This window comes from Erithacus rubecula (assembly GCF_903797595.1).
Source record: "Erithacus rubecula genome assembly, chromosome: 8".
NCBI lineage: Eukaryota > Metazoa > Chordata > Aves > Passeriformes > Muscicapidae > Erithacus > Erithacus rubecula.
This window is the reverse complement of record NC_136659.1, coordinates 32,518,950-32,545,816: the sequence shown is the minus strand read 5'-3', so window position 1 is coordinate 32,545,816 and position 26,867 is coordinate 32,518,950. Positions and strand designations below refer to the sequence as shown.

The following is a 26,867-nucleotide window of genomic DNA, read 5'->3' as shown; positions in this document are numbered from 1 at the left end:
CCCAGTGGAGACAGAGCTGCACAGATGTGTGTAAAATAAACATCTGTAGATGAACACATCCCTGGCCCAGTCTGAAACAGAAATTCAGTGCTGAGACAGCACGAGTGGGCTCATCCTGTGAACCTTCCTGGCTGCTGAGGTTCGAGGTCTTTTAGTGGGAAATAAAAAAACTTGTCAGAAGTTTTATCTGGCTCTTTGCAATTAACTCTTTACAACTACCCATAAGTTTTCCTATCAAAAGTATAATTTTCTTTTGACAAGTCTTTGTGTTGTTGAAAATTCAGTAATCTAAGAGCAGCTAGAATTTATTTCTGTCTTCATGTTGATGCTGCTTCTGTTACTTAACAAGACACTTCTTTGGTTATAACAATGAAAGTTCTTCTTATTAGAAAAAGACTGGAGATGGTACAAAACTGAGGCTACAATAAGACCTGTCTTTGAAGTTTTCTTAGCAAGGGTAATCTGTATAAAATTCATTAGTGACATACTAAAGTCCAGAGGTCTTCATTAGAACATTCTTAAGAGTAGCTGAAAATCTCTTGTTTAACCTGCTCCTTGATTCCTGCTGCTACCTTCAAATCACCTTTTCTTCCTTCCCCATCCTTCTTATCCATGGACTGCTTTCAAAGGCTCTCATTATAATTTCTTTTAATGAGCTGGGTTTCTAATCATAGAGAGAAGACAAGGCAAGCTGCTACTGTATGAATGCACATGGAAAAGGGAATGCTATTAAACCCCTATTTTATATTTTTTTAAAGATCTTTATTTTCATGGTGGGTCTAACATTAAAAATTAATTATTAACTCCATGTTAGCCTAAGGAATTTATATATAAACTGATCTATGTTTAATCTTTTAATTTAAAGTATGCAAGTGGTTGAACCTTTTTTTCAACTGTTGTCTCATGAACCATTTCAGATTTTTCTTCACGCTTTAATCTTTTCTTCCATCCCCCTTTCTTTTCCTTTTCCTCTCACCAGAATTCTGTTTTGGACAGACTGGGATGCAAATTTCCCTCGCATTGAGTCAGCTTCCATGAGTGGAGCAGAGAGGAAGATCATCTACAAGGACATGGACACTGGAGCCTGGCCCAACGGCCTCACTGTGGATCACTTTGAGAAAAGAATAGTGTGGACAGATGCCAGGTAAAGTGGCCACAATAAGGATACCCTTATTGGCCCTGGGAAATCCTCCTTGCTCCATGCAGAAATGTGAACTGCAGTGCAAGTGGAATGTAGCCATGGGCATAAAGAGCCCTGGGCAGGCAGGTGTACAATATGCACATTTATTTAATTGCCCTGCCAGCTGTGGGATCACCCACATTCCTGGCTCCCTCTGCCTTTCCTTGTGTCCTCCCTGACACTCATCAAGGCAAGGCCCAAGTTAGTTCATTATTTTTGTAAGTTCATCTGAAAGAAAACTAAATTTTCTGTTGTATTTCTCACAGCAGTGAGGTAAATTAAAGCATTATACAAACAAGTATTTAATATGTCTAGTTGAGTTAACAATATAAACTTAATCATCTATAAAATTAATGATTGCAGAAATTTTTTGGTTATAGGATAAGTTTTTTATAATGTCATAATGGTTGTGTGATTTTTATTTTATTGTTACATAATCTTAAATTTGGGGTTGTCTTGCAGATCAGATGCCATTTATTCTGCATTGTATGATGGAACCAGCATGATAGAGATTATCCGGGGTCATGAATATCTTTCTCACCCTTTTGCTGTTTCTTTGTATGGGAGTGAAGTTTATTGGACAGATTGGAGGACCAATACCCTCGCCAAAGCCAATAAATGGACTGGCCAAAATGTCAGTGTAATACAGAAAACAAGTGCTCAGCCATTTGATCTCCAGATTTATCATCCAAGTCGTCAGCCACAAGGTGAGTATTTATAGAATAATTTACTCTTGAGGGGGAAATAACTTTTTGCTGAGGTGGGGAAATATTCTTTTTATATATAAATATTTGGATTATTTGCAGAATAATTCATTATTCCTCCTGTAAGGAGGGAAATCCATATTCTTTTTTCTATATAAATATCTGAATATGATTTTGCCTTGAACTGTTGTATTCAGCACTAGATGAAGTCAGGTGCACACAACCCATGTGGAAGAAGTTTTTATGAGAGTGCACATATATAAATATATATATAGATATAGCTTAGGATGTACCCTGCAAAATAGGAATGCTGAAAAGAAAAACAATATGTTTTTATTGTGAGATATAACAAAAGACAGCAATTATTTTGTACGTAAATATTGGCAAGTAAAACCATGCCACTGGAGGATGCTCAATTAGTTACAGAATTTTCCATGTTCTCTGGATAAATTTTACCTTTCCTGGCAAGAAGTTGATGTTAATGCAATATTGTTTTAGAATTTATCTCATGAATACTTGTTCTTTTTTTTAAATACTGAGAAGTGATATTGTGTTTTTCTTCTCATCCAGGGTTTGTAGTGCTCAGTGAGGCATTTAGACTTTCATGCTAGTAGGTTGTGAGCAATCTTGATTTGAAAACTTCAAATCCTGACAGTTTTGCATGGCTCTGTAAATGCATTGGAACCCAGTTCTGCAGGAGTTATGACTAGAAAATTATGGCTAAAGCTCTAATGTAGATGAGTGCCAGCAAGCAGAATTCTCCCTGCACACTGGTATCAGAAGATTTGAGGAATGTTCTCTACTAGCACCTGGAATAAAGGAAAAGCAAAGAATTCCTCTCATTGTTGGTTACTGTGTCCAAATGTGGTGACAACTGTGACCTCTCAATATGTGACATAAAGTGTTCACATGCATTTTTCTGATGCTTTTATTTTAAAATAATAATGAATATATATTGAAGATAAATGCTACTGGTTTTCAGTGGAGGTCAAGTCTCTTGGACTTCATCATGTTCTGAAATAAGCCACTTATTTCTCTTCTTCAGAATTTATATTTTGGATCAGCTTAAAAGCTGTTTGACTTCTGCTTATGATAATATATGTGCTCAGGCAGTTAAAATAAGGGTGAAATAAATATACATCTCTGCACACACCTTTCAAATAGGTTTTTTTATTGTTTATTTGTTTTGTAGCAGTTTTTGTTTTTCTGTTTTTGTTTTGGGGGGAGGGTGACAATTTTCTTTTAATTGGTCCCCTCCTGAACATGGAGATTCATGCTCCATATTTGATGTTTCTAGAGTAGCAGTACAGTTGCTGTTTGCCTTTTCTTGCTGTCAGAAAAAGAACAACTCCTTTCTGTTTGGACTGGAGCCAGGCAGCATCTTCAGAGGGATTCTGTAGCCTAGGGAGACATAGCAGTATTCCACAGGCACAGATACCTCAGCCTCCAGGCAAATAAAAACTGTAGAAAAGTCTTCAGCTGTTTTTTGCCAAAATCAAGAAGTTCAAGGATCAAGTTGTGTAATTGCAGCTTTTATTTCATGATGCAGAAAGCGCCAGATTCTGATTTATGATTGGCCTTCTGGGTTTCCCCTAAATTATTGTCTTCCAGCAGAAGCAATTTCTTTCTCCAAATCTGCAGTACCTTTTTATTTTAGCTAAAGAAATTATGATAATGCCTGATTACTTGTTTATTTTTCCTTGGAATTTGTAGAACAAGACAGTGTGCAGGTTAAAATTCTAAAATAAAATTAAGAATAGATTTACATTACAAATTGTCACTATGACTGGAGCACTGCAGGATGAACATTTTGTATTTCCATATCCGTCTGGGTTATCTACCTGGGTGAAAGTTTATTAGCTTTTAATATATATCAAGGAAATTATTTTTATCAAAATGAAGTAGAACAGAGCTAAATGAACTCTGTAGCCTCAAGCCACATTATTTGAGTCAGTCTAGGACAGATGCTAATTTAAGGTAATGAAGTTAAAGTGAGATATTTGTATGAATGAGAAGCTCAGCTGTCAGCAAACCACAGGGGATTGTGGAAGGTTCCTTCCCTAATGCAGAATATTCTCAGGAATGTGAGTTTGAGGCCCCCTTATCTTCCCAGAATCAAAGCTGTGTGCCAGGAATGATGTCAAGATGGCAAACACTGGGTTTCTAGAAATAGTTATTTTTTTTTTTCAACTATTATTGTATTTTAAAAGCCCACTTGCTGCAAAGAACAAGATCTGTTTCAGCCATGGGAAGTTGTGGCAGTGCACTACTGAGGATAGTGACAGGAGGGGTAAATACAGAGCATTGGAAGGAGCACAGCTTGAAAACACAAAGATGTGAATTTCTTACACTTACCCCTTTTTTGGTTGTTTTTTTGTTTGTTTGGGTTTTTTTGCATTTCTTCAGGGTATTAATTTGAATTAAAATTAAAACCCAAACTTGACTATGACATAATTTGTCTTTCTGCAGATTAAATTTTTATTTAGAAATCAGGACAAACAGTACAATAATAAATAGAGTATATTGGTGCCACTGGGCTCTTTTGTAATTAAAAAATGAAGAATATTAACTTCATAGCACTGTTTTGTTACAATATTCTATTGAGGCCCAGATTGCCAGCTGTTTAAAATAATAAACTCTTACAGAAATGTTGCTTAAGATGAGGAGAACTAAAAAAATTATTACTCTGAGATCTTATCTCAACCTTGTATATGTTCTTTTACTTCAAAACTAGCAGAAAGTTAGTTATATGTATTATAAATAATATAAGATATATGTACCCAAATATGTATTACTATTTTAGTTATATTATATAATTTATCTATTTATTTATTTACATGGTTTTTTTCTGAGCTTTATCAAGAATTGTGCCAAGATCTAAGAGTATTTCTGTTTATTTAGTGTCATAGTGAATATGTAAATTTTTATACTGACTAATTTTTGAAATTAATGATTGAAAGCTGAAACAGAGTGATTAGAGGAAATAAATATTTACTTTGGAATCTACACATCTGATCAGTCCTGACCTGAACATTTCAAAGATCAGTGCTAAAATAATCAGATATGATCAGGAAGTATAAAGATTTAACTGGACTGAGTACTTTGGCCTTAGGAAAAGCAATTTTATTGGAAATGTTGACAGTGAGCAGTGGATTAGATCTGTAACTGGTTTTAAATATGAGTGGGAATCGATTCTCAGCAATTTGAAAGTTCCTTTTGATGTGAATGTAGTGGAGATATTTGAAGGTTTAGGCAGAATTGAAACATTTAAAGTGTAAGATCAAACTTAGTCTCACTAAAATCTGGTGCCACAAAGGGACAAGCTCAATGTAAAGTTAATTCAGGGGATAAATTTGCCATAGGAAATGCAGATTGAGAGGCTGTCAGAGTAAGTGTTCATTTGTCAGCAATGATGGAATGTCTGAGGGGGTGTTTCTAAGGGTTACTGGTCAAGAGGAATAAGCATTTTGTTTAAATGAAGTTTTAGAGAGCAGTCAAGAGCAATGTGACAGCAGTGACATATGTATATCTGTGCACAGCACTGAGAGAAACAGATTGACAAGCAATCAGCACTGGAAATCAATCAAATAATGAGAAGGGCTGTCCAGTCAGGGAAAGTGCCAGTTCTGTGGCTTGCTGTGATCAAAAGGAAAATAGATTGGTGGGAATGATTAGGAAAGGAATAAAGCAGCACAGGCAATGAACTGTGATGCTGGATGAATCCATATCACTCCCACAGCTGGAATGTTGTATACAGATCATATACAGAACATCAAGAAAACCTGACAGGCTGTTCAAGGGTATGGGAGAGGTTTTGGTCTGGGGATAGATTGGCTGGTGCTGCTGGAAATGCCATTTATAGACAGACTTCTGTATGTTGGCTGTGGAATCATAAATGGCATAGAAAAAGTGAGTAACAAATGCTCATGAGGTTATTCACAATAGACATAGAACTGTTAAAATGAGACAAGAAAAAAAAAATCCAAATTTTTAAGAGGCAGAGCAATAACAATGTGCCCTCCGGAGAATTAGTTTTTATTAGGAAATAAAGAGAAGGCTTAGCTGTTATTCAGTGCAAGCAGCATGAATATGAAAGGAATATATAAATATGTGCTGCAAGAAGTAATGTTTGGATCCTGGTACTTTGCTCCTAGAGTTGTGCATTCATGTGGAAACAAACACATCTGCTTTATAACACTTGTTTTTCCACCAGTTTTGTGATCTGTGCAATAGGGAGGGAGTTGGGATGTAAACAGTACAAAAATTGCACTGACTCCTCTTGGTGGATGCTTGGAGCACACTTGAACCACAGCACTCTCTTTAAAACTATCATTAACCAGCATGATTTTTATTTCTCTCTTCTGTCTGTTCTTCTTTTTAAATTTCATATATTCCATTCCATAAAGCCCTACTTGCATGGAAAGAAATACAGGGATTAATTATTCTTAGGCCCAAACTAAATCCTTGTCACAGACAGCTGTATTCACACAGAGAGGTTGAAATTTCACAGAAATTACTGCTCCATATTGGCAAATAAATTGAAGGAAATGCTTCTCTGCAAAACACAGAACCAAATTTTTACAGACTCACAACACTGTGGAAAAAAATGCCAAATTTGCAGGAGATTGAATCACTAGCTGGTCTCCTGATATCCCTTACAACATAAATGATTCTGTGATTCCATTCACAATATTTTCAAAAATCTAAGTCATGTTTTTACTAATAATGTATTAATAATTGGAAAGGCTCTCTGAGCCTTGTTAATTTCACTGTCTTTTCTTCAACTTCACTTTTTTTTTTCTTACACATAAAGTTTTGAACTTATAACAAGAAATCATCCCAGATTTTCTCTCAGTGCTCCTATTGGTACAACAAAAGTGATGTTAAAGAAGCATTTATCTATTTTAGTTTCTGGGAAAGGCTGAATGACCTCCAGTGCTGCCAGTGCTTAAAGGGGGCAAATGGAATGACTGTTTTCTAGAAAATCAAAAAAGCCTGGGGGTTTTTGTTGTTTCGTTTAGGTTTGTTTGTTTGTTTGTTGTGGGGTTTTTGTTTTGTTTTTTTGATAAAATAATGGCTACAATTGTAATTAGCATATTTTTTCCAAGATTTTGAAAGCTTCTTTTTTTTCACAGTCCAGGTTAGACAAGTAAGTAGTTAAAGGATTCAGGAATGCTGGATAAATTTAAGGAAACATGCACTGGGGGAAAAAAGAATGGTTCAGCAAACTTTGTTGTGGAATTTTAGTACTTGAGTTTGAGCTAAATTGATTCTTTAAGGAAATTCAGTCATTAGATTGCTGTGGTTATCTTCTTCCTTGTACTTCAGCCTGGCACAATGGTAGGGGAATTTATTCTACACTAATTGGTTTTGTCAATTATAAGTTTGTCTTTGAGTCAGTCAATCCCGCTTTCCTTTTTTTCAATGTTAATTTTCAAAGGTGTTTTTTTTTTTTGTTGTTTTTTGCAAAAGGAAGAGTCAACCTTACTTTCTGTTTTTGCTTGAAATGTCTCTTCAGCTGTGCTCTGTAGCTTTGGGGTTTAAAACAAGGAATGAACATGATAATGATTTCCAGGTTTTGTAAGACCAAGGGGTCTTCTCTGGTCAGCTTTCTTCCTGCTTTTTAAAGCAGTTTTAGCACATCTTATTCAATCAGTGAGCTGTAGGAAGTGACTTGTGAAGACCTGCACTTAGGAAAGGTTTTCTTTGAGAAAAGTAGAAATATTTTGCTGTCGTTTTGGTGGGGTTTTTTTTGTTTGTTTGTTTGGGGTTTTTTTTGTTTTTTTTTTCTCCTTTCAAATTCTATTTGTGTATTAGATTTCCAACTAATATTCTAACAGGGAAATCAAACTGGAAGGGAATACTGAATTTACTATAGTTCATCTCATAATCTAAGCTTTGACTACTATTGTTTTCACACAATTAGATCTGTTTTTCAGGTCCTCACCATATTGACATTTTTTTATTCCATATGTCTTGATTAGGAGAGTAAGATTTAAATCTTATGAAAAGGCTGCAAAATTAATATCTGCCTGGGAAAATTATATCCAGTTGCTTCCTAAGTATACAACTATAAACTGTGGCTGTATTAACAAAACAAAACACAAATTTAAAATATATAGATAGATATAGATTAGATATAGATATAGATATAGATATAGATATAGATATAGATATAGATATAGATATAGATTAGATATAGATTAGATATAGATATAGATAGATATAGATTAGATATAGATATAGATATAGATATAGATATAGATATAGATATAGATATAGATATAGATTAGGTATAGATATAGATATAGATTATATAGATATAGATAGATATAGATATAGATATAGATATAGATATAGATATAGATATAGATAGATATAGATATAGATATAGATATAGATATAGATATATATAGATGATATAGATATAGATATAGATAGATATAGATAGATATAGATATAGATATATTCTTGGACTGGAGTTGAATATTAGCCTATAAAAAATGATTAGAGCACAAGCTCAGTTAATCACTTAGACTGGGTTTGTCTTCAGACAGAATTTTTATGTTCTCTCAACTGCTTGACAAACCTTAATTTTAGAAAGAGATTTTACATTTTCTGTGTTTCAATTGTTCTGTTTTAGCTCCCAACCCCTGTGCTGCTAACGAGGGCAAGGGTCCCTGCTCCCACATGTGCCTGATCAATCACAACAGAAGTGCTGCCTGTGCCTGTCCACACCTGATGAAACTGGCTTCAGACAAAAAAACATGTTATGGTAAGTTTTCCTCCCACAGCCTGGCAATTGCATTGATTTTAGAATCAATGGACAAATTAATGTTAAAAATAAAATCTCTACAGTGTTTTTTATTGGTGTATTTTAAAGGAGAATCTGCTTTTTAAGAATCAATGACTTATTCTAGTAGTTGGGGTCTGTGGTGCTTTGATATTTGCTGCCACAGCTGTTTCTTTGTGCTGCTGCTGTGTGTGCTGTGTGCATAAAATTTATCTCTGCAAAGCAGAAAGCTTTATACTGAAATGTGCATCATCCCAACGTTCTGAGTCAGGTAAGCTGAATAACAAAAAGGTGTTTAATAGCTTAAATCTCTACCTGCTCTAGAATTGTCTTAGTTTCATTTTCAAGGATTAAAAAACAAAGAGTAAATACTAGAAGTGCATCTGTGCAGGGAAATTTTATAAAAAAAATGCAATACACACTCTTAAGCTCTAAAAGTCCTTGAAATGTCAAATAATTGTGTGTATTATCTATAAAACCTTGTACTAAATTACCCTTTTCACTGATGATTAATAACATTCAAGAAATAGAAAATAAAATAGTATTTTGGCATGTCAGGGATATTGAAGGGAAACAAAGTTCCTTTTGCTGTTCATTTGCAGGCACTTGCTCCAATCATTCAGAGTTTTGAGATTAAAAAGAGAGCTCTGCTTTGCCTTTAATTTATCATCCTTTTTCACTAGTGGAGGTGTAAATTAGAACAACCAATTTGCCCTTTTTGTTCCAGCTGTTTGTTTTTCCCTGCTCACACACACACATTTGCTGTTTGCAAAACTTCCCTTTTACAGTGAATTTGGTATTCTGAGATACCAAATGTTAATATCTGTTACGATGTGCAGGTGAAACAGGATTTGTTTGAGTTTAAAATAACATTTTTAACAATTTTTTTTCTTTCACAACCATAAGGCCATATTGATTTAGAGGTGTGGTAACAATATCCAGTATAAGAATTCTTATATTTGTGATTTTTATTTTTAACACTGCTTCTGAAGTGTCACTAGGCTGCAGGTTTTCTGGAGATGTTTAATCACTCATATAAACATCATTTATACATTTGTAAAGCAATCTCAAGTGGATAAGTTTGGATTCTGTTAGAGATGTTGTGAAGAGGATGAGGAATGATGATTTTCCTTTTTCTAACAGAAAGAAAGAAGTTTCTTCTTTATGCAAGGCGTTCAGAAATAAGAGGGGTGGACATAGAGAACCCATATTTCAACTTCATCACAGCCTTCACTGTTCCTGACATTGATGATGTGACAGTCATAGATTTTGATGCTGCTGAAGAACGTTTATACTGGACTGATGTGAAAACACAGACCATCAAACGTGCCTTCATCAATGGGACTGGCTTAGAAACCATTATTTCAAGAGGTAAACAGCATAGCATTGAAGTAAAAATAATTTCTTCTAGGTAAAAGTGTGTTATGAGCATGCTAAAATAGGAGCATGCAAGTTCTTGATATGTGCACCTTGCCCTGGTATTGGATAATTGATCTAAACAATAAGCAAGCAGAATTCTCTTTAGGATTCTAGTTCACTTTATTGATTCATAATTCAATTTTATGTAAACAAATTGGGATGTAATTTTGTATTGATTTTGTGTAAGATTGAAATATGTAGTAAAAGAAGGAAACTAATGTCTTGAAAGCAAAAAGAATAAAGATAGAAAGAAGGAGAAGCACAGCATCCTGACATAGCTTTTTTGGTGATACTGTGTAATGTGATTTTTTTTTTTTTCCTGTACAGAATATGTACATTAGTACAGAAAATTAATTAATATTAAGTCTATATGTAGTTGCTTCTACCCTATTTTGGTAGCCCTGGTACTGAAGCGAAAACCATTTTTTGTCCATGGTAACATTTGGTTTTTGTTTCCAACCACTGTCAGTTCCTCTCCTGGCAGCACTTATTGTTGTACTTTGTGATGCCCCTACCTGTTTGAAAGTAGGAAAAAACTGGTTATCTGAGAGAAAATTTTACTAACTCTGGTTCCTCAAAAATAAATGAATGTTTGGTGGGGAAAAAGATAAAAGAAATAGCTCAGTTGTGTAAGATCAGACCTTTTCTGACTTGGAGAACAAATAAACCATGTAGTTCATTATATGGGGACTTTAGAAAATAATTCAAGCTCTGCCCCTTGTGTCCCTTTAGAAAAATTACCTCTGTGTTAGCACATTTTGGGAAATGTTTGGACAAATATGGCAATTTCCCATTTTGTAGACTGTGAATTCATTTATTTTGTGTGGCTACTTTTTCTTTTCCCCTGCTATCTCAGAGACAACTTTATTAACAATCAGAAGTGTTTCTCAGTCCCAATAATGAGAACAAGGCTTAGAATGCCTCCTAGAGATCTTTATATCAGATATTCAGGTGCCCAAAAGAGGGACTTGTTGCTTGCTTTTTTTTCAAAAATTAGTAGAATAAAAATGTTGTTTATTGTAGAAAAATCACTGAACTTGTCAGGAAACAAAAATAAATATACTATTCTTTCATATTCTTTTCATTTTGGTAGCTCCTGTGGTAGAGCTTTTCATGAGTGTTTTTATTTTTTGTTTGTTGCTTTTTTTTTTTTTCAGATTTAACTCTTATAAGTTGGAGAAAATTGCAATATTCTAGCACATCAAAACATTGTAGAAAGCTATTTACTATGTGTAAACTATTTCATTTGCATGCAGTTATATTTTTATATTTCTTGTCAGAATTTAAGAATCTTTGTAAGCACATCCTGGTGGGATTCTCGTTGGGTGAAGTCTTATGCCAGTGTCACAAAGATGCCAAGTCATACTTTTATCTTTTTATGAGTATGAAATGTTTATTTTCTAGTTCCTCCAAGCAAAAAGAAAAAAAAAAAAAAAAACCAAAAAAAAAAAACAAAAAAAAAACAAACCAAACCAAAACAAAAAAAAAACCAGAAGTGCAGGGGAGCAATTTAAAATGGGTCAAGGACTGTGTTTTTGGTGTCCTTCATTGCATTCTGGAGGTTGGCAAACTTCCTAATGCCCAATCACTGCTCAGCCTTATGGACATGCAAAGCATCCCTCAGCCACATCCGTGTCAGTTTGTCAAGGGCAATATTCATGTCAGGGGAAATTACCATGTCAAGCTGACAGAAGATGTGTATAAACTATGAACTATAATGAATCATCAAATCACCCTTGCCTTGTTTTCTTCTCCACAAAGATGGGAACCAACATTAACTCAGGGCAGAGGGGCGTGGTGGTACCTAGAGATGGAGCAGTGACTTTACACCCAGTGTTTCAGGCAGATTTTAACACAGATTGACATTTCTTTAAATCCTTTGCTAAGGAAGACTATCAAGTTATCAAACCAGTCATATCACATCCCTTTTTTTCTGCCTCAGGTAATAGTGGTCCTGTAGGTTAACCTACAGTTGCTCATTTGCTCCCCACAGTGGAGTGGGGAGGAGAATCAGAGAAAAGTTGTGGGTTTTGGTAAAAAAAAAACTTAATATGAAAAGTAAAAGCTATGAACACCAGGAAAGCAAAATAAAAAGTTCATTCAGTGCTTCCCCTTGGCTGACAGATGTTTTGCCATTTCTAAGAAGGCAGAATGGTAACTTGGAGTATTCAAAGCCTTCAGAAATAAAACCAGTAAACTTCTCCAGTGACACAAGTGCATATGTGCTACAGAACTATGCTACAGAGCAGTGGATTTAATTCAGATTCTCTGTACTGAGCCTTCATGGAGCTGAAGAAAAAAAGAGGCTTTTAAATTTCAGCATAGCATTCTTTTAGAAAACCACTGAGCAATAAATGCTTTCCAAAGCAGAAAAATACAATACACAAGTTCAACATTTCTGATTAATTTTTTTGGACAATAGGTTTCATGCTGTGAATATTCAGTGTGATTTTCATGTTCTTATTATTAATGTATCAGGCCCAGGAATAAAAATAAAGATTAATAATTCTTGGCAACTAGTTAATAAATCTGAATAGAATATTGCACAGTATTGTTAACAAACTTGATTTTTTTTTTCCCCTAACACAAACAATAATCCAGAAAGAAAACCAAACTAACTGCTTTCCCTTTTTGCAGATATTCAGAGTATCAGAGGTCTTGCAGTGGATTGGATATCACGTAATTTATATTGGATTAGCTCAGAATTTGATGAAACACAAATTAATGTGGCACATTTAGATGGTTCCTTGAAAACCTCAATCATCCATGGGATTGATAAACCCCAGTGTCTCGCAGTTCACCCAGTAAAAGGGTAAGGTATCCAGGGTTGTGATAATTAAACTGCAGTAAAGCACATCAGAAGGTGGTTCTTCATTTGTATTTTTATTTTGGCCATTATGTTTTCTTTCAAACTTAAAAGAACAATTTTGAAGATTTTACTGAAAATATCTTAACTGAATACTCCTTCCATTAGAGAGCTTCTGATTAAATTATGTAACTATTAGTTGTGCTTTTTGTTTCCTAAACTAATGAATGTTTTCACTAGTGACTCATTAAAAATACTGTGTACACAAAGCAATATTGTAAATATATTAATTCTCTTTCTCAGTAAACTGTACTGGACTGATGGTAACACAATCAACATGGCCAACATGGATGGCAGCAACAGCAAAATACTCTTTCAGAATCAAAAAGATCCTGTTGGTAAGTACTATTTTTGCCTGGTTCTTTTTTAACTGATAGTGATTTATTATGGACATTGTCTGGAACTGATATTTGAATGTACAGTGATGTTTTTCATCTGCAGTGATAAGAACAGGCATAAAGATGTGAACAACACTCGTGTTTCACAATATATTTTTGGGTCATTCTAACTGAAATCTACTGCAAATTTAGTGAAATTTTATTGGCTTCTAGGGTTACTGTAGACGGAAGGAGAACTCATCTGTATTTCTCAATCTTTGTATCATGGTTAGAAAAATGTGGAGGTCAGGGTTTTAGTAAATCATGGTTATAAGTGAGAGGATGCTTGGACTGCAAATGTGGATCCTTCCTCACCAGAATCTCAGCTGCATAATCAAATGATAAATTGGCCCTTAACTTTCCATAAAAAAAAACAAAAAAACAAAAAAAAAAAAAAAACCCAACAGTTGAAGCATGCATTTCATATCATGACTTAGCCTCAGTTTTAGTACTTGGGGATTCATTGATGATAAATTACAGCACTTGAAAAAAAACCAAACAAAAAACAAAAGCTCTCTCTATGTGTATTTTTTTTTATTTTGCCAAGTCTCTTTTGGTAGATAATTTCATTTTATACAGAGTTAAAGTGGTTATGTCAATCATTGCTACCTTATTGATTGCCCATCAATAAAGTGATTATATTTTAAAGCATTTATTTTTTTATAATAATTGAATTAATTAAGCAAGAATGGAAAGTGATTAAAAGATTTCAATAAATTTGACATAAGAGCAGCATGACATGCATTTTTGCACCCTAAATTCAAGGAATTTTGTAGAAATTACTTGATAACTGTTTTACTGCTGATATGATTATTTATCTATCCACTTGAAGAGACAATTACCTTTTTATCTGAAGAGTGGCAAACCCACTAATTTTAAGGTGAAGAACAAGCACTTTTAATAACATTAGAACAATATTAAAGACAGTTGTTTTCAACACTTTGCATTGAATATTTTGTGACAAGGGATCACAAGGTCCTAAATTGCAATGCTTAGAATTTCCAATATCAAACTCTGAATTAAAATATATACAAAATGTCAGTTTCAATGGTTTAATTTTTTTTTTACCATAAGACAGTCTCACGCTAAGAAAAATGAAACCCTTCTAAAGATTTAGAAAATAAAAGTCTTAAAACCTGAATTTAATATTCCATTTGTGCATTGAGAAAATTGTCCATAAGTGAAACTTTAGTTCATGCAGTGATAATTTTGAGAGTTTGGGGAGTTCTCAGGTAGGTCACTGAAAAAGACAAATATCTGATTTATTAGAGTTGGATATCCTGGTAACTAATAGGATGTTCAACTTTCTTGATGCAAAATTTCAGAATTTGAAAAATAGGGAGTTTTCTGATCTGTGACTTGAATTAAACTGATAGATTTTTCTTTTTTTCCTATTTGAGTTCCATCAAAACAAGGAGACAATTTTTCAATTACAGAATTTTCTATTACTGCCAAGAGTACTTAGTTTGGAAATTTTGGGAACTGATAATCTTAGGATGACAGATGGTGTCATTAATTTTTACCTTAACTAGTAAATTCTAGCTATGGTCCATTCTGCAGCTTTAAAAGTCTCCAGTGTTAACACATATATTTGTTGATAAAAGAACTGCTCATTGGAGTGCCATTAAATAATTCTTAGGAATTCAGAATTCATGGTTAATTTTATACTTTGTTGGGCAAATCATTGGCTCAATTGAATTCCCTGAGACCAATATTGTACACTCCTCATGTTCAGATTTGCTTTAGCAGGTTATAAGGTTTAAACCAGTCACCTACACTTGAATGCATCATGAATATCTGTGATTCTTATGGCTAACAAACCATTTGTTTTCATTAGTAAAGCAGGACAATTCATGAAAAAATAAAAAATCTAATTAAACATGCTCTGCCTACATTAGAAAGAATGTGTTTTTTGCAAAGGTTGGTAATAGGTGGAAAGTGTTTGGGGGTGAATAACTTGCTAGACTTGTGTAGAAGGAGATAGGAATGTTTTTCATTCCAGTTGCTGCTGTGCAATTGCAATGCCTGTGCATAGAAACACCAGTGGAATATCTGAAGTATGAAAGCAGGCAGGACAGGACTGTACTTGCTGCATAGCTTGTATTGGCAGTAGCCTCAGTCACAGATCCCACCATCTGTGGGCAGCTGCTCATGGGTGGGAGCTGTGGCAAATTCCAAACGCTGCCCATCCCGGAGCAGGGAAAGCTTCCTGCTGGTGCAGTCCCTTTTCACCCACACTGATATTCCCAAGGAATTCCCTGGGCTGGGCTAAGCACTGCAGGTGCTGGTGGTCCCCAAGACCCCTGCTCTGTGTTTGGAGGCAGCTGGTTGTGCAAACATGAGGATGGATGTGCAGAGCTCCTGCAGGACGAGTCCCTGCTGAAGGCGCCGCTCCAGATCCTCTCTCAGCGTGAGATGGTTCCTCCTGCATCAAACACTTGCAAGGAAATATCAGTTCCTGCAAAGGGACTGGGAAGGTGTTTTTAGGAGCTCAGAAAGCAGACACCTTTTGGCCTGCCATGTCAAAAGTGCCTGACAGTAGTGACACAATGGCAGCAGCAAAGGCTGCAGCTCACGGCGCTGCTTTCTCCTGTCAGGATTTCCAAAACAGCTTCCCACAGGATGAAAACCACTACAGTTCAATATCCAGAGCTTGACCCATGCAGTGAAATACACTATTTTTTGGCAACTTGCTGCTGGATACTTAGCATGGGTTCTGGGAAAGCTGGAGCACCAAAGCAAATTGTTGTGGCAGGTATTGTTACCATGCCAAGAATATTTCACTGTGGAAAATCTCCTGCTACCACTTCTTGAACATTTTTAAAGGATTACAAAAGTCTGAAATGCATTATCTCCTAGTTCTTTGCTCTTAGTTTTAGAAAACTCTATACTTTATTCATTTAGTAGCTTATTTTGCAAGTATCTTCATTTTGGCAGTTCTCTTGCTCCAAACTCCAAAGAACTGCTTTATGAGGTCAGTTCACTGTGAATCAAAATGAAAAGTAATACTATAAATTTATTAGGAATTTGGATTAGATTTTGGTATTTCATCATCCTAAGCAGGGAGAGAACAGACTTTTTATAGTTCTGAATCAGAAAAAGTACCTTGTTTACCAAGTCTCCATGTATTCATAATTTTAGAATATAAATGATGGTTTCCATTTACAAGTTGTTAATGACCTCGCTTAGGGCCTCAGCTTATTCAAGTAATTCTTCTTTGCCAGATAATGCTCTTTCATCAGTCAGTCACTGATTTCAGTAACTGTTGAAAGAAATAAAGGACACAAATCTTTCCAAAAGCCTAGGGTTGTTTTTTCATTGTAAATGACCAAGTTTGGTTTTCTCAATGGTTTTTTTTTTTTTTTTCTAAGTGTAAGTAGATGAGTGACTAACATGATTGTGTGGATGTGTGTGTATATTTCTTAAATGCACTTTCATTATGAAAACAGTTTAATAATAAATGTGTATATCCATTAAAGCCACAGTTAAAAGTTGTATGCTTTAATTACAGGTTTATCAATAGATTATGGGGAGAACAAGCTTTACTGGATCAGTTCAGGAAATGGAACCATAAGTAGATGCAATTTGGATGGTGGCAATCTTGAAATAATAGAATCAATGAAAGAAGACTTAACAAAAGCCACAGCTTTAACCATTATGGGTAAGTCCAGTGATAATATATTTTTAATTATTCAAAGCTAATTAATAATGAAATAATGAAATATTAGGGAACATAATGTTGTTTTTATATAAATAATACATCCAGTACATGCACGAGTGAGACTGTGTTGCCTATAAAAAGTTCTTTATGTTTAATTGAATAGTTTGCAATCTTTATTACAAGGATATTTCTACATATAGACTTGCATATACATATATATGTGGAATGAAGGTAACAAATTGATGCCTTATATTTGCTACAGTCACATGTAAAGAAATTTCAATTTGACTCAGAATTTATGTTTATGCTTCTGCTTTTTTAGAGATGACTTTAGAGCTTTCCATATTTCCTACAAATTACTGATCTCACTTAAAAATCACTTATATTTATCCTGGATATTCCAAAAATTTTAAAAAAGTTCAATGATAATAAAACTTTTCTTGGGATGAGTGAGTTCCAGACTTTTAATTAAATATTTTATTTGATTGATCAATTAATTAATAAAAATTATATACATATAAATGGTGTGCTAGTGAAAATTAAATGTAATTATTTTTATGTTCATGGTGCAAATTATGTCATATTTAAGGTGGTAATTCCTAAATTAGATTTATTATACACCCATTTGGCCAGTACTGAACTCTAAATGCTGTCCAATATCTGTTGGAGATATTATGCTTTTATATGTGCACTCATAAACACAAGCTGGGGTGGTGTCAGAAGGAACCATGAATGTTAATTTGGACAAATTGTTTTTCATTGATTGGATTGTGACTAGAAATAGACTGAATAAATGACCTTTACTCTGGGGAGCTGTTGGAAGCCTTTAGCAGGAGGTGTGAAGAGTGTTTGTTCCTACTGTCCCTGAGCTGCAGCAGTGATGATCCCTCTGGGACAGGGAGTAAAGAGTTTTTTTAGCTACCATGTAAAGAAGAGTGTGTGAAAGTCGTTGAATTTTTGCACATCTGGAGATGGAAGAATATCTGCTGTGTGGGTTTTATCACATGTACCTCTAATATTCATACTTTGATATGCTTTGTTCTTATAAGTGATGACAATTCTTCCTATTCAAAAACGGTGAACAAAACTTACAAAAAGAGTTTATGGCTTTCTTTTTGTTTTGCTTTTGGTTTTTGGAGTCATAGCTGTGCTAAAGTGCACCTTGATACAGCAGTGAGATTCCCCAAATAAATCTGCTGGAGAAAAGTACAAGCACTTTCACTTTTATCAGCAATACTGTGTGTGTAGATTGAGAAACGTGAAAAGTTTCTGCATTAATTTCTCCTGTAAGTTTCCATATTGTGAAACATACCATGGTAATATAAATGCCATTCATTTTCCTAAAGAGCAAGAGGCTGTGCATCAGCTCCTTAAAAGCAGAGTTTTGGTCATGTAAAGTGGGTCAGAACAGAAAATCTGATGCCATATGAAGAGAACTCTAATTGATAAATGGTCATAATTAATAAGATATAAGAAGAATGACTGATTTTTTCTATTTCAAGATTTAACATGATAGTGTGCGAAAATTTACTACCCCTGCTGATCTGTTTGCCTGCACGTTTAATCAGAGCTTTTAGCAGGTGAATCACAGTAATTGCAATGTTCATTGCATCATTTTTGCTCCTATTCCTAAATTTTCTTGTCTGCTTGTATCTAAAAACACAGTAAACACAATAAAGCAGCATGAAGGAAATGTTTCTCTGTGAATATACTGAGCTGTTTTTGTGCAATTTGAATTCACCAGTGACTGAAGAGAGAGATAACTGTGCCCAAACCCTTAACTCTTTTGTAGGATTTAAGTTCCTCTCAGTGCTGGAGAGCCCTGTAATCTTCAGCTTTCTTTTGCATTATTCTGCTTTTTGCATTTAGTGTCTCCCCAGCTAAAAGCAGTGCTTTGGACAACTTTCTTTGTTGGTATATTTTAGTATTTGACCTTGTCATATTGTTGGGTTGTGTTTCCACTGAGGCAGAAAGAGGAGGTGGAGATTGATATTCTAAAACTCCTTTTGCAGAGTTATTACCAGGTCACTTGTTGAAATTTCTGTTCCAGATGTTTGCTGTTGTTTAGTCCTTCCCAGGCCCAGTTTAACATTTTCCCACTATTGCATTCTTTAGTGGAAGCTTATAGAAGGTAATGATAAGATATAAAAAATAATGGTAGCAAACAAGTTGGTGCCAAGGCAACTGTCAGGTTTATCCTTGAGGGAAGTGGGAACAATATATAAGTAAAATCTTTCTGTATTTTGGGTCTTTCATTTATTGGTTTTCTACTCAGCTGTGTCAGTCATCTTTCTTTTCCAATATGCTGAGCAAAATTCCTAGTCTTTTGGTGCCTGCTTTTGCTAAATCTTTTTGAGCATTATATAGATGAGATTAAAATTTTATTCCATTTGAAAGTAAAGCATTTGAATATGTACAAAATTTTTATTTTTCCATGCCTTTAAGCAGACAAAAAAAAAAAATAAATTAGGTGCTGTCATTATTCTGTAATACAAAGAAGTTGCTGTAAATCCATGAAGTCATATGTGCTTTTCTACTCCTACCACTTTTTCTTCAAATCATGTTCACTCTGTGAGATGTCAGTGTATGGAACATCAGCCATTTTAAATTAATCTATCAGTCAAAACCACATGAATGCCTTCATCTAGTACCTCCTACTTATTATTGTTTTGCATTTGGTCAAAGTAATTTTCTTCTGTTACTATGTTAATTTTAAATTTTATTTTCTTTAAAGAGCTATGCTGGTTTTTTTAGTAATTTAGAAGTTTATCTGATTCACAGAACCCTGTGCCCTACATAATGTTTAACACCTGCAGCTGGTATCATTTACAAATTTATGTCAAATTTATCCCCTGTTCTGAGTTTCAGGGTGGTCTCTGTGAAACAATCTCTGAATTTCTTATATGGTACAGCAAGACTCTTCAACAATAAGAAAACACTTCTTATACTTGTCTTAAGGTTTAATATATCATTCAATATCTGATTTTAGCTGTTTTTCTGATAGTCAATGTTTTGAGTGGGATCAATTGATAAAGATGTGTGTGGAACTCTGCATAAAGTCTCATTTCCTGCCTTCCAAGTTACTTAGTGAAAGTTGTTCCTTGACTATTGCTGAAAGTAACAGAGAAGAAATTTACCTTTGTGGTGAGAGCTCTTTCCTGGGTTGGTGAGCACAGTCATTATTTCACATGATCTGAGTTGCAAAGGGGCTCACAGCCATATCTGACGTGTTTCCAAACTGGTGGGTTGTTTCTTGAATGACAAATGGCTGTGAATGAGAAACTGAGCATTGCTAGAAAAGTATTGATTAGATATTGTAAGTCTATAGCTGAGAAGGAACGGATGCTGAAGGGTCCTGTCAGCAGTTTTGGTGGAGGCATTTGATTGGATTTTGTATCATCAGGTCCTCGCAGAAATACAATTTACATAAAATCCAAAATTCAGCTGGTGTCTTGAAAAAATAGGAATATAATGTAAATTGTATAATGAGGATATAATTTGCTGTGCTTTTGGTCTTCTTTTAGTGTAAAACAGAGTAACTCCATGTAGTGAATGATTTTATGTGCAAGTGCTGTTTCTGTTGAAATTCATATTAAAAAAAATTCTATCAGCAATACAACAAAATCAGATATACATAATAGCTTTTCAATGGGCATGCAGATATTAGAAGAAAGTCTTTTGAACAAAAACAATATATAAATATAGCCATCAAGTTGTATTATCAAGCAATCAAAACAGAAAGTAACAATTATAGTATTTCATTTTAGACAGAAAATGTAGGTTAATATTACCAAAATGTATTCATGCTCCCATTTACTTTCATCATGCATTAGATGATATATTGGTTATTTGATTTTTTGTTTCATACTAAGTAAAGATTCAAAGCTAACTCCAGAATGCTTTCCTAGTAGCTCAGATGGTGGGAGCTGTGACTTTCCTGGATCTGTTTGCAAAGTGAAAGGGGCTGCTGAGATCAGGAGACTTCAAACACACACACCTTAATTTTCCAAGTCATCAGTCTTCTAATTGCCATAACACCATTCATTACACTAGCATTAATATATGAAATATATCTAGGCAATTTGCCTGGTCCTAAGTGCAGTACATAGTTGTCTTCCATAAATACTCCAGCCACCATTAATGAAAACTAATGGCCCATCCAGATTTGCATTCAGAGTGCTGCTTGAAATCTCCAATGGACTGCCCACAAAGCTGGGGTAGCAATTTTTGGCATTTGAAGTTGCTGTTTCCCAATATGTTGCTGTGCTTAATGTTAATTACCCAACAGAATGGATAAATACAACAATTTTAATATATATTATAACCCAGTTTCAGCAACAAGATTGTAATTAGCGATTGAGCAACACTCTTGTTAGCATAATCAAGCAAATAAATCACATCTGTTTGAAGTGTAAAGGTCCAAAACAGCGTTTTTTTCTTCCCTTGTGTGTGAAAACAAGTTGCCTTTATGCTGAAGTATTTTTTGCTTTTTTTTTTTAAATCAACTACTATATTTTTATTTTAAAATTTATTTTTTATTAATAGTTGTTAAACTATTTATTTTAAAATTAATATAGAAATAATTAGTTAGTCCTGAATACTTGGGTTCTCTACTGATAGAATATCAGTAATGCATAGAGAAATAGTCCACATTTAACTTAGAGTTATGGTCGAAAACAAATTGTTGTAAGTTTGTTTTGTTTGAGACTGTGGTGGTGTTTGTTGATCACCTAGCAGTTTCTGAAGAGGCAGAACATTTCTTATGTTTTAGGGCATAACTGACAAGTTTTTGGGCAGGTACTCAGAAGAAGTACTCAGAATTCTGTACTTCAGAATTTGTGTGTTGTTTGGGAATTTGGGGTTTTTTTTTTTAGATTGGTGTTTTCTTTTGATTTTATGATATTTTTAACCTTTTTTTTTTTTTTTTTTTTTTTTTTAAGCTATAGAAAGTCAGGATTTGTATGACCTTTCTCATTTAGATCCCCCTACTCTATCCTTGTCTCCTTCTAAAATCATAATGTACCATTCAGTGTAAGAGAAGAATAAACACTAATTAAGTAACATTTTTATTTGAAGGTTTATCCAGGCTCACGTTAACATGAATGAAGGTGGAATGTAAAAGAATAATTTTGAAGAGTGTTGTGAAATTTCACTTATGAATTGGGATTTGTGACTTTTATTGGTGTAAGGATTGTAGGACACTCCTCTGCAGTACAGTCAAGTACCTTAGGATTATTAATGAATTTATGAAGTTCTGCTTTTGTCATCAAAGGAGAACAACTCCATGCTCTGACATGTCTGACACCATCAATGGAAATTTCTTAGACACTCTTAACAGTGCAGGGATGCAGGTGTGGTCTCCTTGAGGAGCTCAGAAAACAAAAGAGGCTCCTGGTGGAAGGTTCAGCTGCTCATGTAGAAATGGGTTTGGCTCTGTACTACTGCCAAAAGGGAGAAATTAAAATATTTGTGTTGTAGATAATCACTGGTAATTGAACTTCTTGGTTCAGTAATACCATGCATTCAACTCTTGGTAAGACAATATGATAAGTTGGTTATTTGGAGTTTTTGTTTCTTTTTTTTTTTTCAGATCAGTCAAGGGCAGTTTTAGGAGGTTGTTGAAACCATATCCAAAGTTGAGGTTTTGTACAAAATATTAAAGAAATACCTAAAAGAATTTGATTAATACTTTGAAATAAAAGATGGAAACACCAAAACCATATGTAGTTTGCTTTCTTCCTGTATCCCAGTCTTACAAAACAACTAATTTTTTATAGATGGGTTTGGATATGTAAAAGAGTAAGTTCATGTGACTCTGCACAAGGCACCAGTCATTACCAGAACTATTTAATGGCCTGTTCTGATTTGTGGTCACATAGAGGATGTGAAGAAAGAAAACTCTTCTTCACATGCAAACATTTCATTGGAAAAGTTAACCTAACCTTTAGGATGTGGATCATTATCTAAAAGAAAAAAAACCAAATCCAATTCCCAATATTTCATGTATGGATTATAACACACAGCCTCTCCATTTTTAGCTTTCATGTGCATTTTTGTTATAATTGAAATATTCAAAATTGAGTACAGACACTTCTTGTTCTAAGGCTTTTTTGATAAAAGTGTATTCAGATGCAAGCTACTGTTAATTGAACATTATTGCAGGATGATGTTTTGAATCAGTTAATTCTAGACTGACTAGTCAATCCATAAGGTTATAGAATTTTTTTAAATTTTATCCAGATTTAAATAAAGAGTTTTATTTGTCTCCAAATCTTGATATTTAGAATATTTTTCATTCCACAGATTGTGGTTTTATCACGTACCTGTGGAGAGTGCGTTTTGGATTTTTCCTAGATGTTTTATTTTGTGCTATAACTTTTTGCAGTTACCATAGTATAAATTAATTTTTACATCTGCATTTTCTATCACAAGTCACTTAACTTTGTGGCTCTATAAATTTGTTATTTAAATATATAAACTGCAGCATAGGCAAAAATTATTTTAACTGAAAAGAAAATTAAATAAAAGTGAAGTTAATACACAATATTTGTTGGGAACTCCTGAACCAACCATTTGTTGGTGTTTCTGAAGTTTAAAGATTTTAAGTTCAAGGTTTTAGTTTTGGCTCATCTACAGCAATAACCTTTTCTGTCTGAAATGAAGAACCTTGAGACCATCTCATCATCCATCTGGGTGGACTCAAGGAGTGAGGACTCGTGACAGGGACAATCAGGAGATTTGCTACAGTCTTCAGCCATTAGTTTACTGAAGTTGGAGCTTGAAATCAAAGCTGTTAAAATTTTAATTCTGAAACTTTGGCAGACAGTGCCTGCCTTTCAATCTTTTCATGATTTCTTAGTGACTGATGTTTTAAAAATGGAAGACTTAGTGTAACATTTCAAGCAATTTTGTTTGCTTGTGAAAATAAATTTCTTCCCTAGGGTAACACTAGATTTTCCACATATATATGAAAAATGAGGCTATGCAGGTAGCCTTAAATCAGCAATTGTCTCAGCAATAGTGAAATTGGTGAAAACTGTTTTTACATCTGCAGAATCTTAATAATACAATTTCTTCCGATTTTCTCTATAACCTCTTCAGGCAATTTCCCTTAAAATTGATCTCGGAATTAACCTCAAAAGCTTTTTTCCCTCCTTAAGTCTCAACCATACACAGTTTGATAGTGATCCTCCTAATTTCTAAAACTTGGAAATTTTACAGATAAAAAGCTTTGGTGGGCAGACCAGAACTTGGCTCAGATTGGCACCTGTAACAAAAAGGATGGCAGAAACCCAACTGTCCTGAGAAATAAAACTGCAGGTGTTGTTCATATGAAAGTGTATGACAGAGCAGCACAGCAAGGTAAGCACTTTTTAAGTGTATTTAACCAACTTTTAGAGTGCACAGTATTTTTACTCCCAATGTGATTCTCCCAATGTGAAGAAAATAATAACTTGTAATCAACTAATGCCTTGAGTATCTTAGTGAATTTAAATTTTTCTGCATAAAACTTCAGATTTCTCAGATGTGTTTGTTTTCCTGTGTATGTCTGTTTTAAATCTTATTAAAATATATTTTTCCATTACTTAAATGTTGTAATAGTTAGGAAGTTAGGAGCATGGATTTGTGAGATCACTTTGGAGTATGTCTTAAAGATACTAAAAATGGCTTGTTCATGAAGATAACAAGATAATATAGCATAATATAGCATTTGATTAATTAATAGGTTATAATCAATGCTTTGTTCATGGTCTAAATTAAGTTGCACTAATATCAGTGAGATTTCATCATTTACTCAATGCAGAATGTTCAGTTTTTGCAGATGCTTTTACTTTAAAATAGGCAGATTTTTCAGAAAACAGAATTATTAATATTCTGAGGAGAAATGTGGGATTGAAGTTCTGCATGAGTGAAGCATTGGAAGGTATATGAATTTATGAAATATTTAATGCATATCTCAATATTTCAAACAGTTTATCTGAACAAAAAATGGAAATAATAATAATATATTGACAACAACATTTACTTTTTTAGCCAGAATTGCATTGTTCTAGTTTTTATTTCTCTGTCTCTTCTCCTGTCCTGTCATAGGCAGCAATTCCTGTCAGTTAAACAATGGGGGATGTTCCCAGCTTTGTTTGCCAACATCAGAAACCACCAGAACTTGTGTGTGCACAGTAGGCTACAACCTCCAAAAAAACCGTATGGCCTGCAAAGGTAAAATGGCTTTCAGCATTTATTCAGCATTTATTTTAACCTGCTTAAGTTCTAGGGGAACATTGCAATGAGTAAATAAACTTACTTTAATCATTGCTAGTTAAATAGCTATACTTAAAATGCTTAATTGAAGCAGTAACAGAGAAATGTCTGTTGTGGTTAGGACAGAATTAAATTTAGCTTTTTATTCAACTATACAAATAAATAAATTTCTGTGGTAACTCTGATTTATTTTTTTCTTTGTGCAGACAGAAAAGCAGACCATACGAACCATCATCAATAAATATTTGTTCAATATTTGTCATATAGCTTATCTTTAAACTAAATTTTAGGCTACAAGCATCTGAATGATTGGGTATCTCATCCTATTGTATTGCTCTTAATATAAAATAAAACCAATTTTTTTCCTTAAATCTTTTTTCTTTTTAAGTTGGCAGAAGTCAAAACATAGCTCACAGCCAAAGTCTTACTCTTTGCCTGAATAATGCAAAACTTCCTTATGGTCAAGGTGCCTTATGGTTTTATAAATTTAATATTATTTATTACAATCAATTAGGACTAAGTAACTCCTGAGAATTAGTATATGGGAAGAACTCTACACAGTTCTCTGCAGAATTTATTCCTACTTAACAGAAATAAGTGCATTTGGAATGTGATCAATCTAACACAAAAGTGGGCATTTAAAATGCATCCCTAAAACAAAGTAATTCTCTCCCTGCAAAGGAAATGTGCATAAGTGAAGTGAGATGAATCCTGTACCCTGAAAGACAATTTACTGTCTTGTTTTCCACAAGTTCTTTGAAATTATCTCTTGCTGAATATGTTCAAAAAGCACAGATGTGCACTGAAAATATTCTTAAATTTCCCATAATTCAAACCCAAATTTTTCCTAAAATTTTGATTTTCATTTCTGCTGATTACCTGATTATAAGGTGGTGTTTGAAGTGGACAGTGATTTCTTCTTTTGATAGGAAATTTGCAATTTAATTAGGAATGCACTGTACTAACTCATGGATATCTTTTCAAAAAGCTGGAGTTGTAACTCTGAAAAACTGTGTTCCACTATTGGGAAATTCTGTCTAATGTGTGTTAACTCCTCTAATCTCGATTATTTGGAAAGTTTCCACTTTGTTCTCATTGGCTGCTTTACCTTTCCTTTAGGTATTGAATCATTTCTCATGTACTCTGTCCATGAGGGAATTAGGGGAATTCCTCTTGATCCAAATGATAAAATGGATGCTTTAATGCCAATATCTGGGGCTTCATTTGCTGTGGGCATAGACTTCCATGCAGGTAAATATTGTTTATAATTTGTTGTATGTATGGTTAAAATTGTAATTTCTTCTCATAAATGAAATAACCCCTTGTTTTCAAACCTTCTAAGTAATTACAACTGCTTTTAAAGGAATGGGAAATGGATCATGTTAGAGAGTTAAGTTCTACATTTAATATTTTCAGTAAATAGGAAATACTGTGCACATGCCAATTGTTCTGGCAGCAACAGCTGCTCTCATTTGGTGGAGTCATCACTGAGAACTTGAATAGGAAACTGGTGGTTTTACAGAAAGTGTTCATCAAGGAAAAAGCTTATTCCTGCTATGACACTTTTTCCATGGGGTTTTCATTGTCCTGTGTGGTGTGGTACCCAGC

General features: G+C 34.1%; 1 protein-coding gene across 1 annotated transcript in view; it reads left to right on the top strand.

The window, feature by feature from the left end:
* LRP1B (LDL receptor related protein 1B) overlaps positions 1 to 26,867 on the top strand; it is a 608,586-nt gene that overhangs the window by 435,927 nt on the left and 145,792 nt on the right. Inside the window, exons 26-35 of the mRNA XM_079310839.1 lie at positions 980 to 1,144; positions 1,643 to 1,887; positions 8,528 to 8,659; positions 9,821 to 10,048; positions 12,734 to 12,908; positions 13,206 to 13,300; positions 16,851 to 17,000; positions 24,222 to 24,362; positions 25,092 to 25,217; positions 26,379 to 26,510. Of these exons, the coding sequence (XP_079166965.1) occupies positions 980 to 1,144; positions 1,643 to 1,887; positions 8,528 to 8,659; positions 9,821 to 10,048; positions 12,734 to 12,908; positions 13,206 to 13,300; positions 16,851 to 17,000; positions 24,222 to 24,362; positions 25,092 to 25,217; positions 26,379 to 26,510 (1,589 nt within the window). The remainder of the gene's footprint in view (positions 1 to 979; positions 1,145 to 1,642; positions 1,888 to 8,527; positions 8,660 to 9,820; positions 10,049 to 12,733; positions 12,909 to 13,205; positions 13,301 to 16,850; positions 17,001 to 24,221; positions 24,363 to 25,091; positions 25,218 to 26,378; positions 26,511 to 26,867) is intronic.